Source organism: Heptranchias perlo, chromosome 21 (assembly GCF_035084215.1).
Source record: "Heptranchias perlo isolate sHepPer1 chromosome 21, sHepPer1.hap1, whole genome shotgun sequence".
NCBI classification, from domain to species: Eukaryota; Metazoa; Chordata; class Chondrichthyes; order Hexanchiformes; family Hexanchidae; genus Heptranchias; species Heptranchias perlo.
Window position 1 is genome coordinate 12,920,972 of NC_090345.1, and position 17,433 is coordinate 12,938,404.

Genomic DNA, 17,433 nt, shown 5'->3' on the forward strand with positions numbered 1-17,433 from the left:
AGAAATGAACCCTAGTGCGTGATTTGCCTTTTAAAAAAAATGGTCCCATTAACCTGCATCGCTACTTTTAGTGATGTATATCCGAACCCCTAGATCCCTTTGCTCCTCTATCCCATTTAGACTATTACCCAGTCTGTGGCCTGCTTATTCTTCCTACCAAAATGCACCACCTCACACTTATCTATATTGAAATTAATTTGCCAATTACACACCCATTCTGCAAGTTTATTAATATCCTCTTGCATTTTGAGGCATTCTTCCTTTGTATTAACTACACCCCCCAATTTGTTGTCATCCACAAAATTTGAAATTGTACTTCTGATTCCCGAATCCAAATTGTTAATGTAAATTGTGAACAGCAGTCCCAGCACCGATCCCTGTGGAACACCATTTCCCAGTCTGAGTAGCTCTCTTTTCTGTTGTAGCCAACTTGCTATCCATTCTGCTACCTGTCCCAACTCCACGTGCTCTTAGTCACAAATCTACAATGCGGTACCTTATCGAAGGCCTTTTGAAAATCCAAATATATTACATCATCTACATTATCCATGTCTTCTGTTACTTCGTCAAAAAATTTAATAAGGTTGATCAAGTGTGACTTTCCCTTCTGAAATCTATGTTGACTATTCTTTATTATATACAGAAAGCAGGTTTTCTGCTCTCTTCTCTCAATCCTCCTTAAGTCCAAATAAAGTTTGAAGATCAAATTCTTTCCCTGGACATAAAATAATGCAGATTTTCTGAAGTGAAAATGTTCACATTAGAATTGGCAAATTTGGAGTGTCCTGCTCTCAGTAGTAATGGGGGAAATTTAAAATCAACAGCCACATAATCCTAAAACTAAAATTCTACCTCCCTTTAAGTCTTCTCCCTTCTATAATCTTCAGGCTTTTAAGCATCAAGGTTGGCATCATCAAACTATTGATTTATTTTTTTCCCTACTATTTTCTTGAATTATGGGTCTAGACCCTTCACCCAAGTTTCTCTGAATAAAATACTTCAGAAAATACAGAATGTTGCATTAGTTATAGTTGTTCTTTAGGGTGGGAGCCTTCCCCTCTAGTGTCCACAACCATCCAAGTGGCAGACAATTTCATCCAGCCCTCTCATATCATCCCCTTAGGAGTACTGCAGGATGGCATGACTCTCCCTCCAATTGTTCTTTTCCCAAAGCCACTGTTCAGCTTAGAGTGAAAACTTGGCATGAGACACTGCAAACACAAACTAACCTTTCACAGCACAGTATGATATTGGTTAACATCTCATCCCACTCATTCTTTCAAAATTTATTTTAAAATCAAAAATGCCACATCAGTGATTTTACATTTTTTTTTATTTGTTAAAATTGCCCAATTATACATACAAAACAAAAAAACACTGTTCAATTTGTAAAAATTACACTCTTCCTCAAATAGGAAGATCGATTTATCAAATCCTCCACCTTCCTCAATAATGGATGGTAACTATACACATTAATCAACTCTCACATATACCTGGTATCACACAGCTACAACTTTGTGCTGATACACCAAATGAACTTGCCAAAAAAACTATTAAAAGTGCACTAATGTAATATGACAAAAGAAAATTGGAAGAAATACGTTATCTTGGAAATACTTTATACAGGTGCTAGTTACTGTGGCATAAGGTGCCGCACATTGTATTTGGATGTGTCTTGGTACTGAGTCATCGGTCTGTCTGCTATTCCACATGTGCCAACTCCAACTTTTCCAGTCACACTCTCTGGTGAAGCAAAAATGCTTTTCTTTACCTTTTTTAAAAAAAAAAGATGAATCAATACATAGTGGCTCCAAACGGCTTAAAAAGGCACATTATATTGGCAATTAAAATGACAGATTTATCATCCACCAGAAACACATCTTTTGACCATTTCTATTTGACTATTTAATCCTGTTAACACAATTCTCATCTCCAAAACAACAGCATATAATAGCAGACTAAATAGCACGTAGCATGTACGTTACAAACATGCGCAGTTATGTTCTCACTCTTAACAAGTGGTGAAATAAGACCAAATGTTACAGCCTTTTAAATCACAGGGTTTGATCATAAAAGCCTGGCAAAATAAAAGTATCCAAAAACAGAATAAACCTGTCTTGAAACTCATTGCAGTCCCCGTGTGTGGGCATTCAAGAGAACAAGACAGACACTTAACTATTGACTCAGCTGAAAGAATAAGTGGTGTTCGAAATCAAAAACAAAGATGTGACAACTTGAAATTTTTACTTGTGGTTTTTGGCCATGGTAATGCTGCATGACTGAGCAGCAACTTATTGCATCACGAAGTGGTGAGATGTCCTGTGCACAATTTTGCTTATGGTGAATATGTCATGAAAACCCACCATTTAGTGGTAAAATGCTCCTTCACAGGTAAGAATGGGATAAAAATTTAAGTCAAATCTGCATTTCAGAGTACAAAACGGACACTGTAATTACCAATACTTCAGTGCTGGCATTTGCAACATCAGCCTTGCAGCTAAACACAACAATATTTGGGGAATTCAGGTGCAGATTCCCTTTCAGCACTTGACAGAGATAGTGCTTACTGCTGTGGTTAACTGGGAAATTTAAGTATGAATTCTGGCCAGGTCCAAATCCTGATAAGCAGGTAGAACAAAAAAGGTGGAGTGTCACACAGTGAAAGGAGATGACATTCGCTACGTGCTCAGTGAGTCTACAACTCAAAATCGCAAGTTTTAGAGAAGCTAGTGAGGAAGAGAAATGAACAAAATTCAAAACGTTCTCAGCACTGAGACTACTTTCTCGTACCACCTCCTCCCAATATGAACTTCCTTTTATCTAAACGGCAGTTGAAATATTGCCGAGGATAGCGACAGCTACAAGTAGATTCAGTCCCAATGTTTCACTACAGGTAACTCAAGAACTTCTAAAAATATATTCCATGGGGTGAAGAGGTCGCATAATTGTGACAAGTTACTTTATTTCACTGCCAGTCTTTTTAAAGTTCACATGGACATGGTAAAGCACAAATAATTTGCTACATCAGACAACAGCAGCCAATGGGAAACATTATAGGATATCAAATTAGAAACAAACAAAAATGGGAAATTGCAGATCAGAGCAGGCCAGAAAACCAAAGGAAGCATATAAATAAAAAACTCGTATTCGGAGTGTTTATTTTAAAGGGAAGTCACCAAAAATGGCATAATAGGTAAATGCACCATGTGGCTTAGTACCAGGGCATACAGATCCCGGGTTCAATCCATGGTCTTAGCTGATCTAAAGCCAGGCAACAGGTGAGATGTAACAGTTGGGCCCAGTGTTATTGGGCTACGGAAAAATAAAATCTAAGGTTCCTGCACCCAACTGCTATCCAATGGCCCCTGCTGCAAGGAATATTGGCACGAAAAGATAGGACATTCAGAACCATAACTGAAAGCTGTTTAACTACATAATACACACCTGTCCTTTTTTGTTCTTGGAATAGGCTCTGTTGTTAAACTGCTGCCATTTTACTTTTTGTTCCTCTCGCTCCTGTTCAAGCTCCTTCATTCTCTGGGCCTTTTTCAATGCTTTCTTCTTCTTGTACTCCCTCTGTTGGGCGACCATTTCTTTCCTGTAAACAACCCACACACAAAAAAAAAATCACTAAATGGTATAACAACATTTTGTTTCTCACACATTAGAAATAAGATTTGGGTTTCAGCTTTTAAAAAAATGCGTAAATATATTAGCTGACCGCACTCACTTTGATTTGGGTTTGTCGCCACCCAGTTCTTCCGACTCATTTCCTTCTTCAACAGGTTTCAGGTTGGCCAAGGGAAGCACATCAGCATTACCGTATCCAGCAAAGGTGATGGCAGCCGTACCATTCTCCTGGTCAATCTCTTCAATCTCCGCTTCATACAATCTGCAAGGAAGTTAGGGCTGTAAGCAGGTGAGTAGAGGTTTGACAATCAGGCCCTACAAGCATCTAATCAACTTCTACAACATTAAAAAAAAATCAAACTAATTTGTTACAAATTATGTTTCACAAATCAGATGTAATAATTTATTGATAAATTGAAAGTCTTGCAGTTTTGGTTAACAGATGTTTGTGAACACTGATCCATTTTAGATTTTGATAATATTTCTGCCAGTTTAGCAAAATCTATTTTATGCAAAATATGTTTGGCTCCATCCATTTATTAAACATTAATATAATTAATGTTTATCAATATAATTTTGCTGCTACAGGATTTTTATTATCAGGACAAATAAAACAATAAAGCCACAGTGATGGAGTTTGAGATTAGCATATATAGGGCACCAGATAGCTTGTAGCAGGTGAAGTGCTAATGTTGCTTATCTGACAGAACAGGCTGGAATGAGAATATATAGATGTCCAGTGATCCATACATGAAACTCTTTCTTGTAAGTTTCCACCAAAGGCATCTTGAAAAGTCTGCACAAGCAGCTCCTTTTTCAGGTATACATAGGCTATCAGATATCTCCAAGGACCACAATGTTTCATGGATCAACAAAAAGCAGCTGTAAGAGCAAGCAATGACTTGGTGGCTGCTTTTGATAGTAAAATCTTTGGGAGGAGATGTCAAACTTGCATTGGCCTTTTTAAGTCATCATTATTTCTGACTTCCGTGGGCACAATCAGTAAAATCACCTACCTATCAGTCATCAGACATGACACATGACTACCAATGCTGCTAAATTTACTGGTCTTGGGTTCTCTCAAACCAAAGAAACTAGCATTAAGGTCACGACGTGTAAATAACAGGTTTGATTGATAAGCACCTGTAGCAAGCTTGTGGTACAATTACCTTCAGGATAAAAAAAATTCCTCTATCTTAACTATTATTACAGGTTAAATGTGATTGAGCCAAGTGACAAATTCCAGAATAAATCTTGAAGAATCTCTTACCATTTTCTACTGTTCTATTGATGTATTGTTAGAGAGTTCTACACTTACTGTCCATCCTCATTCCAAGTGGCCATACACTTGTCACCAGTCTTCCATGTGTGACTGAGCACAGAATTTGCTGAGCTGTCAGCATTGGCTGCAGCAACAGAAGGCTGATTTGATAGCAGGTCCTTGGTCAGCTCTATAACTTCCTGTAAGACATGCAAGTAAATATAGGACTTAGTACTGCCTTTTTGAAAGTATTAAATCGTATCTTACATGATTGGATCTAGTTTTAGCACCAAGCTATTTTAGTCAACATTTCATTCAAATTAGGAAAGGTAAAGATGCAGTTAAGCTGCAAACTATTTTCACCGCCCCCAAACTAACGAAACCTTATCTCTCCCTCAATATTCAACTTGATACAAAGATTAAAACCAGAAACTTTGACTTGTATGCCAACAACACTGACCTATGTCTCTCTGCCATTGGCGACAGTGCAAATTAAAGGGTTAACGAGCAACGGTCAACAGTGTTTGAGCATAAAATTCAGTTTCCAAATCACCACACCACGGACAATTTAAAAAAATATTCTAATAGAACTTTCTCAGAAAATAGGATTTCTTATTTAGGACTTTTACCAAAGAAAGAATTCAACTGACACCATTGCTGCAATTAGACCATGGAGACCAAAATACTGAAGTCCTGTTCTAAAGACTCTAAATCCCATTGTATTTTACAATAAATGCGAATGGTATTGGTATGGGACCTGTTTAGGCATTTAAAATTGATGATTGGTTTACCCAGATCTCAAAATTGCTTTTCATGTTAAGCAGGTGTGATATGTACCTCAGAAAATGCAATAATTTAGCCTCAGATTGCCTTGTCTGGGACTTTTTTCCCCCCACAATACATTTAGATAACAAATTACATCCAGGATTGCTGTTCTTGTCTCAGACTGTTATGATTCACAATATATAAATGGACACTCCCAATCCAATCAAAAGTCCTTCTCAGCACTCTCCATCTCTGCCTAGAACCAGGTGGAATGCTATCCTACTGGAAACCATTCAGCACCAGTTACTTTACAAGTTTTGGCCAGTTCAACCCACGAACAGAAGACACAAAACTGGATATTTCTCTCCTCAGACTAGTTCTGCTGATGTTTCACTTTATCATGTCCCTACCTATGCCTTTGTTACCTCCAGACTCGACTATTTCAATGCTCTCCTGGCCGGCCTCCCACTTTCCACCCTCCGTTATCTTGAGTTCATTCAAAACTCTCATTCCTGTATCCTAAGTTGCACCAAGTCTCATCACCACCGTGCTCGCTGACCTACAACGGCTCCCGGGCCAGTAACATCTTGATTTTAAAGTTCTCATCCTTGTGTTCAAATCCCTCCATGGCTTTGCCCCTCACTATCTCTGTGACCTCCTCCAGCCTTACAACGCACCTTCAATTTTGGCCTCTTGCACATCCCTGATTTCCATCACTCTACCATCGGTGGCCGTGCCTTTAGCTGCCTAGGTCCTACGCTCTGGAATTCCCTTCCTAAACCTACCCGCCTCTATCCTCCTTTAAGTCGCTCCTTAAAACTTACCTCTTTGACCAATGTTTTGGTGACCTGTCCTAATATCTCTCTGTGGCTCGGTGTCAAATTATGTCTGATGATACTCCTGTGAAGCGCCTTGGGATGTTTTACTACGTTAAAGATGCTATTATAAATGCGAGTTGTTGTAGTAAAGATGATAGACAACACAAGATATAGCCTTCTCCAGCCTGCTGCCAACATTTTGGATAAAATTTTACACAGTCTACATTCACCAGACTACAATCAGTAACTAATGTACTCAGGGTTCTTCTAGGCTGCATTTACACTATAACTACCAGTGCGGCAAAGCTGTTTTGCTTTGCACAGATGCTAAAGCTGTAGTCCAACTCCAGAGTCTGGGGTTGACCTGGCAATGGAGCAAAGCCAGATGAGACTGCCTGGAGGAGAAAATCAGTGGCCCAACTCTGGATTTATACCACAACTGAATACCAGTATGAAGCAATATGTAATGTTGATGGACCACAGTACTCGCTATTACATCACACAAGATGGCCTTCATCTTTACTTAGAAAGGACCAGGCATTTTGAAAATCTATTTATTGATGTTAAGCGAAGACAAGATTTAGACCGATTTAATGAGAGATGCTTTTAATTTCTAGCTGTTACTCATGCCCCCTCTAAGCAAAGATTTGCAGCTAGTACAATATACTGCAATTCATAACAAGCAGGTACATTAGAGGAACATTGTACCACAAGCACAGGTACAGGTACACTTCCAAAGGTAAATATAGCCATTATGCCTCATTTGCACCAATATCCAATACATCATCAAGCTAAAGAGACAGTGCTTGGAGAAAGGGGAGAGAGGGAATGCCAGCTGATGGTGAGCTTACAAAAAGCCACAACAATGCTATATTTCTAAAACAGACATAAAACAGAAATTATTACTGTTAAGATTACAATCTTTAATCTCATTAATGGTGTAAATATTTGAGGGCCGAGTCACAGATCTGGGAAGATGAACTCCTTCACAATCAATAATTTGCACTGTTATAATAAACAGTCACAAATCACTTGACAGAGGTTTAAAAAATAGCCAGAGACCAACTGGCGTTGGGAGCATGGTTAGGGTTAGTGACCAATAAGCGAGATCAAAGAGGTGAGTTTTAAGGAGACTTTTGAAAGAGCAGAGAGGTAGCAAGGTAGAAGGGTTTGGGGAGAATGTTCCAATGTGGGAGCTGAAAAGACTGAAGGTTTTACGGCTGAAGTTGAAGCAGAGGGATCGCAGATGGAAGAAAGGCCAGGATAGGAACACTGGACCACTGCAACACAGAACAGAAGGATGTGGTAGAGGTTGGGAGTGGCAAGGCCGTGGAGGGACTTTGAAAGTGACGCCTAAATAAGTAACATTCTATATTGGGGGGGGGGGCAGAAAACTTAAATCAGTCAATTTCAAACATACAGAATTAGGAAGTTCACTTGAAAAATAAGCTGGGAGAAATATGACCTCAAAAGTACATATACCTTCATCTATCCGGTTATATAGTCAACAATCTCTCAAACCACTCATCCATTAACTGCCCTTCCCCATGCATTTGCTGTTTGTTAAGTTTCTATGCCCCCTCCCCAACATATGCTCAATAGGAATCCACAGCCAAGTGATCTGCTGCCATTTGGGGGAGGGTCCCCGCTGCTATACTCTTGAACACTTTAAGCTTATTATGTTTTCTCTCTCACTTCTGTTTTAACGCCTGAATATGTTATTCTCTCCAAGAGGTACTGCATGTGTAGCTACGCTTGAAAATGTATCGTTACCTATATTATCTACCTATGTTGTAAATGCTCATTGTAAGTTCTAAGACACTCTACCTGTGTTTTACATTTTTATTTAAAGGATTTGAGTATAACTTTAGATTTTTAAAGTGATAAGAACCAGTGTATTTTTTTTTGAGAAACTAAAGAACATGACAAGCGGAGGTGGATTGTGGTTTATGTTGATGTTGTGGGGAAGCTCCTGGTCCTACTTTGCCCAAGGGATTGGAGAGTAAAGGAAAAATAGATTTATTTGACCCTCACCCTTGTTAGCAGCAATTTTCAAAGTGACATTGAAAGGCTAAATGTGATCCAGGTTGGTTAAAGGGAGAAAACAATTTAAAGGAAGTGTCACCTTAGAGAGGACAAAAAGAATGCACATATCCCAACTATACTTTAAAAAAAGACGAATTTTTTTGTTTTAAAAAAAGAGAAATTTTGCTCCTCTTCTGCAAGCTCCTAACAGCCAGCCATTTCAGTGTTCAAGCTTACCAGGGAACTGCTGGAGTCACTTGTTGGCTAATGTCATGGCCGATATTAGCTCCCCGGTGAGTTGAAGACCTGGAATGGCAAGTTTCCAAAGGGAAATGGAGGCGGAGTTGTGGAGGAAAACAGGACACTTAAAAATAATCTCCAAATGGGGTGGGGAAGTGCAGAAATATTTGTTCTTGTATTCATTTTCTCCTTTAAGATCAGGACATCAACAGGGCTTGACAGTAAGTGTCTACACGGTGTGAACATTAATAACATATTAACAGACATGGGAATGCTAGAGACAACTGTCCAACAAGCCACTTCACCCCCTCCCCAAATCACCCATGAAACCCCCCACTGTCCTCTATAAAACAGAACCACATCAAGAAATATTTTCTACAGGGAGACAGAGCTACCCCAACCTGCCCTATGCTCTGAAATGGGGCAAACACAATAGCAGCATAGCATAAATGAAAACCAGAGGCTGGGAAAGAGAAATCAGAGGCACCGGATAAGCAGGAAGGTAAAGCAAGTCAATTGTCTCTATTAGTTTCCTACATTACAACAGTGACTACACTTCAAAAGTACTTCATTGGGCTGTAAAGTGCCTTGGGACATCGTGAGGTCATGAAAGACGCTATATAAATGCAAGCCTTTCTTTTTCTTTCTTTAGTTTGTCTGATTAATAGTAAATCCAAGGGTTAAAAGATGGATCTTTATTCCTAGTGTATCTGTGTATATATGTGGCAGTACCAAGATGATCATAAATGGAAGGATGATTTTAGACACCGAGTTTTAATTAACAATAATATAGTCAATATATAGCTATGTAAATCTTGTTGGGCACTTCCCTCAAAGGCCTGTACTAAATATAGGTCCTGGTTTACCAGTACAGCTAAACTGGGATCTATATTTAGCACAAAAGCTGTCCCATTCCATGCCTCTACCATGCTGTACCTATGAAGGATTTCCTAATTACTACACTAGCTTCAGGAAGGGCTGCATTTCTTGATTTTTGCAGAGCACCATCTTGTGGTAGGAAAGAGACTACATTAAAGCATGACATGAAATTGGGGCTTCTGAAGTTGGACAAAGAGCAAAAAACTGCAGATGCTGGAAATCAAACAAAAATAGAAAATGCTGGAAACAAATCAACAGGCAGCATCGGTGGGGAGAACAGACAAGTTAACATGCAGACCTTCACACAAAATGTTAACTTGTCTGTTCTCTCCACAGATGCTTCTAAATTTGGATACGACACTAGTTACTTACCATAACATGACGACTATATTTTCTTACATTAGATACCCACAGTACATGACAAATCAGAATGTTGTTTTCATTTGTAGCTTCACAAATCTTTTGATACTAAGAATTGTAACAAATAAAAGGTGACAATGAAGTACAACACTTTGTAACAGAAGCTGCACCTTCAGCAGCTAGTATGGGACTAGTCTACATTAGCACCATTTAGAAAGTGCCTTGCTTAAAAATATAGGGTTGGAAAATGGATCCAAATCAATTGAAGTCTGGTAAGGATTCCTCACTCAGCTCAATGTAAACTAAGTTTTGCTGGCTTCTACCCAATGTATCACTGTATGTGAATATTTCTATTTTCAAAGCACTGTCACTCTGACATTGTAATGGCCACCTGTTCCTATAACTCGGAAACAAAATACCCAGGGAAAATGAAACCATGTGCTACTGGGAACAGGTGCTAATAAGATACAGGTACATTTGTAATTAATAGATATCTCCAACTACATGCAGACTTAAATTTTCTGTGGTATGCCTAAGAAATGAATCTTAATTAATTGGAGTTTGAAAGTAGACTAGAAATCAAGAGTGTAACCAATGTTTTAGTGGGAAATAAAATCCTGTTAACTATTTTAGCCAATTATATGTATTTAAATCCATGTGCAACTGGTGACAAGGATTAATACTTACTCAGAACAAGATGCAGTGTCCATTTCCACCTGAAATCAAACATGGCGTGTATCAACTGTGAAAAAAAGATGTAAAATATAGAAGTACTACAGTCTGATTTCCCCTGAATGTGATATCATGGTAGCTTGGGTTATGACTGATTGCAACAGGCCTGATGTTTCATAGAATCATAGATCGATTATACAGTAATATCTAGAGTATGCTACTTTAAAAAAAAATAAAGGGGGATGGATGGTAAGAGAGGGAGAGGAATTGGCACATCCTTGCAGAAATTTGGGACACAATGACTCCAGCAGCAAATATAAACAAAACTTAAGAGTTTATCCAACTAATGGGAGACAGAGCACACTGATGATCTAATTTACTGAGCCTCAGAAATGTAGGATGTGGGTCCGCATTTGGGGTTTCCCAGAAAGAAAATTCCTAATCCTCACAGGGTAAGAAAAAAGGCAAGATCGTCACTGTAGATTACATCTGCATGTCTCATTATGCACATAAACAGCCGAATGGTAAGGTGCCTAAGATGAGGCAACCTAGGGAACTGATATATGAATTGCTCCTTTTAATACAGGAATGACTTTTTTTTTAAATTCCTCTTAAGGTGCCACTTTGTGGAGTCTTGTATCCATTTGCTGCAAACACAATAGGAAAGATGGGGTGACTCAGAACAAGTTGATTCACTTTCAGCACACTGACTGCAAATTAGTGCCTGAGATTGATGATATGCCATCTGTTCTCTCCCCCACCACCCCACCCTTCAATCTCTGCTGAGAATTTCAAATTTCATCTACTTCCTGCAATATAGGGTACAATAGTGTAGCGGTTGTGTTACTGGACTAGCAATCCAGAGGCCTGGAATAATAAACCAGATGACACGAGTTCTAATCCCACCATGGCAGTTTGAGAATTTGAATGCAGTTAAAAGAAAATCTGGAAATAAAAATATGGTATCAGAAAAGTGAAGCATGAAGCTGCCAGATTGTTGTTAAAAACCCAACTGGTTCACAAATGTCCTTTAGGGAAGGAAACTTGCTGTCCTTACCTGGTCTGGTCTATATGTGGCTCCCAGTCCCACACCAGCGTGGTTGACTCTTAACTGCCCTCTCAAGTGAATTTGAATCTAACCACAGTTCATTAAGGCGGCCCACCACAACCTTCTCAAGGAAACTAGGGATGGGCAATAAATACCAGTGGCACCCACATCCCGAGATGAATTTTAAACATGGAGATTGGTACAGGACTCTACAAGTTACGTTTAAAATTGAAATAATGGAGTTACCATTTCAATAACATAGTAATATGGTCACACAAGTGTAAAAATATAAAAGGAATTTCTACAGACTTCATGTTCATGTTGTGCAAATTTCTCAACAATGAAATGCTGAGTTCTACTTTTTACAGCCAGATTAAAGCATTGCATGTATGGAAAAGTTTTCTTTTAAAAAGGGGGCCAATTACAATATATAATATCTGACAGTTGACAGGGCAGAAGGCAGGGGAAGACGCTAATAAGTTTCAGGCAGTTGCACACAGTCAAACCTAAAAATATGATAATGATCCTTAAAAACTTGAGTGGATTTTGTGCATAAAGTGTATAAGGTGACAATACCAAAACACGAGCAGAGAAAGGAAGTCATGCAGACTCCAAACTACTTTTCTGGTACCTCAGGTTTCAAAACACCTGCCACACTTTATCTTTAATAGTTTATTTCTGCTAATAGTCATCAAATCCAGTCTCTGACTTGCTTGATGTATTTGCAGAACAGTATGGTGCACTGTTTGCACTTAGAGCTAAGTGAAGAATCCTTGTGGACTTGAGCTGCTTCTATACTCGGACTATTTCAGTTCAAATTGTGGGACGCTGGTGTCCATGAGTTGGCTCCTAGTGTTTACACTAAATCTGTTTCCCTGATCCCAAGGCAGGCTTGTAAACACAGTTTTTCAATTGGTCATGAGTCTGCTATTCTGATATGGGAACTGGATTTAATAATGTAGTCAGTCTCCTGGAATCCAAACTAACACAGAACCAGTATAAAAAGTGGTTTTAAATTGTCCAAAAGTCTGATTAGATGGATATATATATATATATACTGCTCTGCATTAAGACAATTTGAAGCAAGACTTATGGATGAATTCACACACATCATACATTTCCAAGTTATATACAATCTAAACTACTATTTACTTTGAATTTAGTAATATGCAGTATTCGAATCAAGGCATCATAAATCAAGATCATAAACATGAGGACCTGATGTTGTTTACTCCAACCAAAGTGCTAACACTATTTGATTAAACTTTTTTGTTAAAAAAAAATCACATCATGTTGGACACTTCGTGAATTAAGAGTTTTGTTCATTTTCATTTTTCCATTGTAGAGGCCATCACTGCTTTCAGCAGAAGAATGTTGCTCAGTGTGTGAATGCCTTTGGGAAAGTGATCCTCTTTGATATAATGAGTTTTATTTTGCAAGTTCCAACTGTTTCTCAATAGAATCATGTGTCAAATGTATTATTCTTCTAAATCTCAAATGATCTACATTAACTGTGCTTCCAATTAGGAAATTTGGGCAGGCAGTTTACAATTTTTATATTTTAGTTGTAAAAAGACAGTGAAACACTGAGTTAAGACAATGTCAGTAACAGCTACCCACAGTGTATATTATGTTCAACATTGGAAGAGCAAGACAACAAATCACTATATTTTCCACAGGCAAAATCATCCACTTGTGGCATGAAGTTGTTGCAAAATCAGAATATTTCCGGTATTAAGTGATTTGATATATTTTTCTCTGTTGGATACATTGGAAACACATTGTTCCTAGACCCACACTATCATCCTGGTCAATCGATATTATTCAGCAGTTTGCTTTCATTGATAAAAATAGCTGTACTTTAAGCACCTTATTGATACATCCCACTGCTTCATTAAAAATAAAATTTGTTCAATAAGAAATTGGGGGGGGCGGGGGGGGAAGCGAGGGTTGGGGAACCTTATCTTTGACTTGAAAATGTATTAAAAAAATAGAACACCAACCTGCAAATCCTTTTGTAATTTAAGGAGATCTTCATTGTCAGCATCAGTAGACAATGCAGCTTCTACTTGTTGAAGTTGTGCCTTATAACTGGCCAGCTGCTTCGCCAGCTCATCTGACATCTACCGGAAACAACAATTCAGTTAGGCAGAAATACCAACCTACCAAGCAGGAAGAGCAATACTCACTAATTTTTAAAATTCCATTTTTTATGTATATATACACACCACTCCTAAATTCCTCAACAGGAATGTGCATTATTTGTAAATGCCACCCACCATTGTTTATTTGCTTAGGAAATGATATCAAGTCGACAGCATCTTCCAACAGGTTTGTTTTTCATTCTGTACCTAGTTTGAGTGATTTCAGAAGTGCATTATCAATTTTGGCAGTGGACAGGTGGCCCCATAGAATCATTACATTTAGTAATAAAAGTTTTGAGTACCTGTTACATGTACCAGTAAATGGATTCATTAGAAAGTGTTACATCGAGACTACAGCACAGAAACAGGCCATTCGGCCCAACTGGTCTATGCCAGTGTTTATGCTCCATACGAGCCTCCTCACTTCTTATTTCATCTCACTCTATCAACATATCCTTCTATTCTTTTCTCCCTGATGTAGCTTCCCCTTAAATACATCTATGCTATTCACCTCAACCACTCTACGTGGTAGCGAGTTCCACATTCTCACCGGTATTCTGATATTCAATTCCGACTCCCAACTCAAAAATAAAAAGTCGAACAAACAGGAAAATTTGAAGATTCTTTTTATAAAAGACACAGTTATGGTCAAAATTTAAAAACATGCCTCCTGGATATTATACTGATACAATGTATCAAGAACCCATGGGCAGTTGAAATTCTTTCCCTCCTCCCCATCCATGAAACGGGTGCATTTATACAGAACCTTTGCACATCTCAAGAAATAGTTAAATCACTTTACGCAAATTACATTTTGAACTGCAGTGACTTACGTAGGCAAAACATCAAAGTAATATTTACACTAACTGGTGAGAGCACATCATAGGTTCCTATATCTGTAAATTTTATTTATTTACTATAGATTGGGTGATCGCTTTGATGAACACCTCCGCTCAGTCTGCAAGTGCGACCCTGACCGTGCCATTTTAATTCTCCATCCCACTCCCACTCTGACCTCGGCCTCCAACACTGTTCCAATGAAGCTCAACGGAAGCTCGAGGAACAGCACCTCATCTTTCCATTAGGCACTTTACAACCTTCTGGACTCAACATTGATTTCAATAACTTCAGATCATAATCACTGTTCACATTTTTACGGACAGCAGGTGCTCGTAATGGATTTGCTGTTGCCATTTACAGCTCCACTAGACCCATCTTTTGTTTCTTTACTTGTCCTATTACCACCCTCCTTGCCTTGGAACATCATCCCTTTTGTCTCTTAATCATGATGTGGAGATGCCGGTGATGGACTGGGGTTGACAATTGTAAACAATTTTACAACACCAAGTTATAGTCCAGCAATTTTATTTTAACTTCACAAGCTTTCGGAGGCTTCCTCCTTCCTCTGTCCGTAAAAATGTGAACAGTGATTATGATCTGAAGTTATTGAAATCAATGTTGAGTCCAGAAGGTTGTAAAGTGCCTAATGGAAAGATGAGGTGCTGTTCCTCGAGCTTCCGTTGAGCTTCATTGGAACAGTGTTGGAACATTTACCTGAGGAAGGAGGAAGCCTCCGAAAGCTTGTGAAGTTAAAATAAAATTGCTGGACTATAACTTGGTGTTGTAAAATTGTTTACAATCATTTAATCATGTCTGCCCTCCACCCTATCTGGCTCTGTACTTGCTTAAAAACTGTTAAATCTTTCACTTCTTCCAGTTCACGAAAGGCCAGCGACCTGAAACGTTAAAGCTGCTTCTTTCTCCACAGATGCTGCCTGACTTGCTGAGTATTTCCAGCATTTTCTGTTTTTATTTATTTCGGGGTTTTTTTTTTCCTTCAGATGTTCAGAGTAAAGCTGCAAAGATTCAGATTTAAACGGACCTCCTTTCAAAGCGTCCGGAGTAAATCTACCCCACACATCACAAGCATAGGCCCCAACTGGTGCCCGCACATTAAACTGCGGGGGTCCCAAAACCCTTGTGTTAACTGTAATCGCCACACCCAATAAACTAGATTACTTTCGGAAAGGATTAGTTTCCCTTTCAGTAGCTCAGCGGGCAGATTTCAGCTCTAAACTGCCAATCCTCACTGCTCTCCACGGGCACAGCCCGGACTCCCAGGCGCCAGGCCTCGGGCCTAGTTACGCACTAAAAGCATTAGCTTGTGGGCCGATCCCCGGCTGCTGCGGCCGGTCGCTCGGCTCCCGTTTGGATTTTTTTTTTTTTTACTCACATTTAAAACCGACTCAAAATCCCGGGCTTTTATTTTTTAAAAAAAGATCTGAAGCAGACAACGATTAAATCGCCCTCGCTCCTGTTTCCGCTTCTCCACAGCCCCCCGCGCCACCGCCACCGCCGCCGCTCCAAATCTCGGACACCACCTCCCGCGAGAAGTCGGGGGTGGGGGGGGGGTTACCGCCTTGACGTCATACAACCCAGAGCTCTGCCCGCGATGCCCAGACCTGTCAATCATTCCGAGTGACAGCTCCTCATTCTAACCGGAGCTGCCAGTTGCAGGGCAAGTGCCATTTAATACCAGAAGGAGCTACACGGATTGACATGCATTTAAACACACGGCGGGCGGGGGGCGATTTTCCCAAGTTCCAGTATTTACCGCACCAAAATTACTTTACAATCCGAAATGATTGACTCAAACTCCCGAGTTGACAAGTTTGCCTTTTTTGAGCTTAAGAACATAATCCGTTTTTATGTGTCTTACCTTTAAAAGTAAACAAGTGCTTAAACTGCCTTGCAATGTATGGGCTCCTAATACCAAAGAGAGTTCTAAAAGAGTTGGCTGCAGAGATAGTGGATGCATTGGTTATGATCTTCCAAAATTCTCTAGATTCTAGAACGGTCCCAGTGGATTGGAAGGTAGCAAATGTAACCCCGCTATTCAAGAAGGGAGGGAGAGAGAAAACAGGGAACTACAGGCCAGTTAGCCTGACATCCGTCGTCAGGAAAATGCTGGAATCCATTATTGAGGAAGTGGTAACAGGGCACTTAGAACATTATAATATGATTAGGCAGATTCAACATGGTTTTATGAAAGGGAAATCGTGTTTGATAAATTTATTAGAGTTTTTTGAGGATGTAACTAGCAGGGTAGATAAAGGGGAACCAGTGGTTGTAATATATTTGGATTTTCAAAAGGCATTCGATAAGGTGCCACATAAAAGGTTGTTACGCAAGATGAGGGCTCATGGGGTTGGGGGTAACATATTAGCATGGATAGAGGATTGGTTAATGGACAGAACACAGAGGATAGGGATAAATGGGTCATTTTCAGGTTGGCAGGCTGTAACTAGTGGGGTACCACAAGGATCGGTGCTTGGACCTCAGCTATTTACAATCTATATTAATGACTTAGATGAAGGGACCTAGTATAGTGTATCCAATTTTGCTGATGATACAAAGCTAGGTGGGAAAGTAAGCTGTGAGGGTGACACAAAGGGGGTGATTTTAAACCCCAAGAACGGGTGGGTTGGGGGCGGGTGGGAGTTGAAAATAGTTGTTTTTTTGGGTCGCAACTGCAAAATTTTCGGACTTTGCATTCCCAGTGGGAAGCCTGTAATTTTACGCTCCGACGTT

At 39.4% G+C, this 17,433-nt stretch overlaps 1 protein-coding gene across 1 annotated transcript; it reads right to left on the reverse strand.

The window, feature by feature from the left end:
• Positions 1 to 1,315: 1,315 nt before the first annotated feature.
• Positions 1,316 to 16,209, reverse strand: smndc1 (survival motor neuron domain containing 1). The gene is made up of 6 exons (XM_068002109.1): positions 16,076 to 16,209; positions 13,702 to 13,821; positions 4,949 to 5,091; positions 3,731 to 3,892; positions 3,445 to 3,598; positions 1,316 to 1,771 (listed from the first exon to the last, which is right to left on the reverse strand). Exons 2-6 carry the CDS (start codon positions 13,819 to 13,821, stop codon positions 1,634 to 1,636), a joined length of 717 nt encoding a protein of 238 aa, XP_067858210.1. The 5' UTR covers positions 16,076 to 16,209; the 3' UTR covers positions 1,316 to 1,633.
• Between the last annotated feature and the right edge of the window lie 1,224 nt (positions 16,210 to 17,433).

Bases quoted from the DNA above. Each gene is read 5' to 3' on its own strand.
- smndc1 (XM_068002109.1), bottom strand. From the start codon at position 13,821: ATGTCAGATGAGCTGGCGAAGCAGCTGGCCAGTTATAAGGCACAACTT. The intron at 5,092-13,701 runs GTTGGTGTTCTA...CATGTCTTACAG, and splicing joins AATTACAAAAGGATTTGCAG to GAAGTTATAGAGCTGACCAA. The intron at 3,893-4,948 runs GTAAGTGTAGAA...ACTTCCTTGCAG, and splicing joins ACTTGGAATGAGGATGGACA to ATTGTATGAAGCGGAGATTG.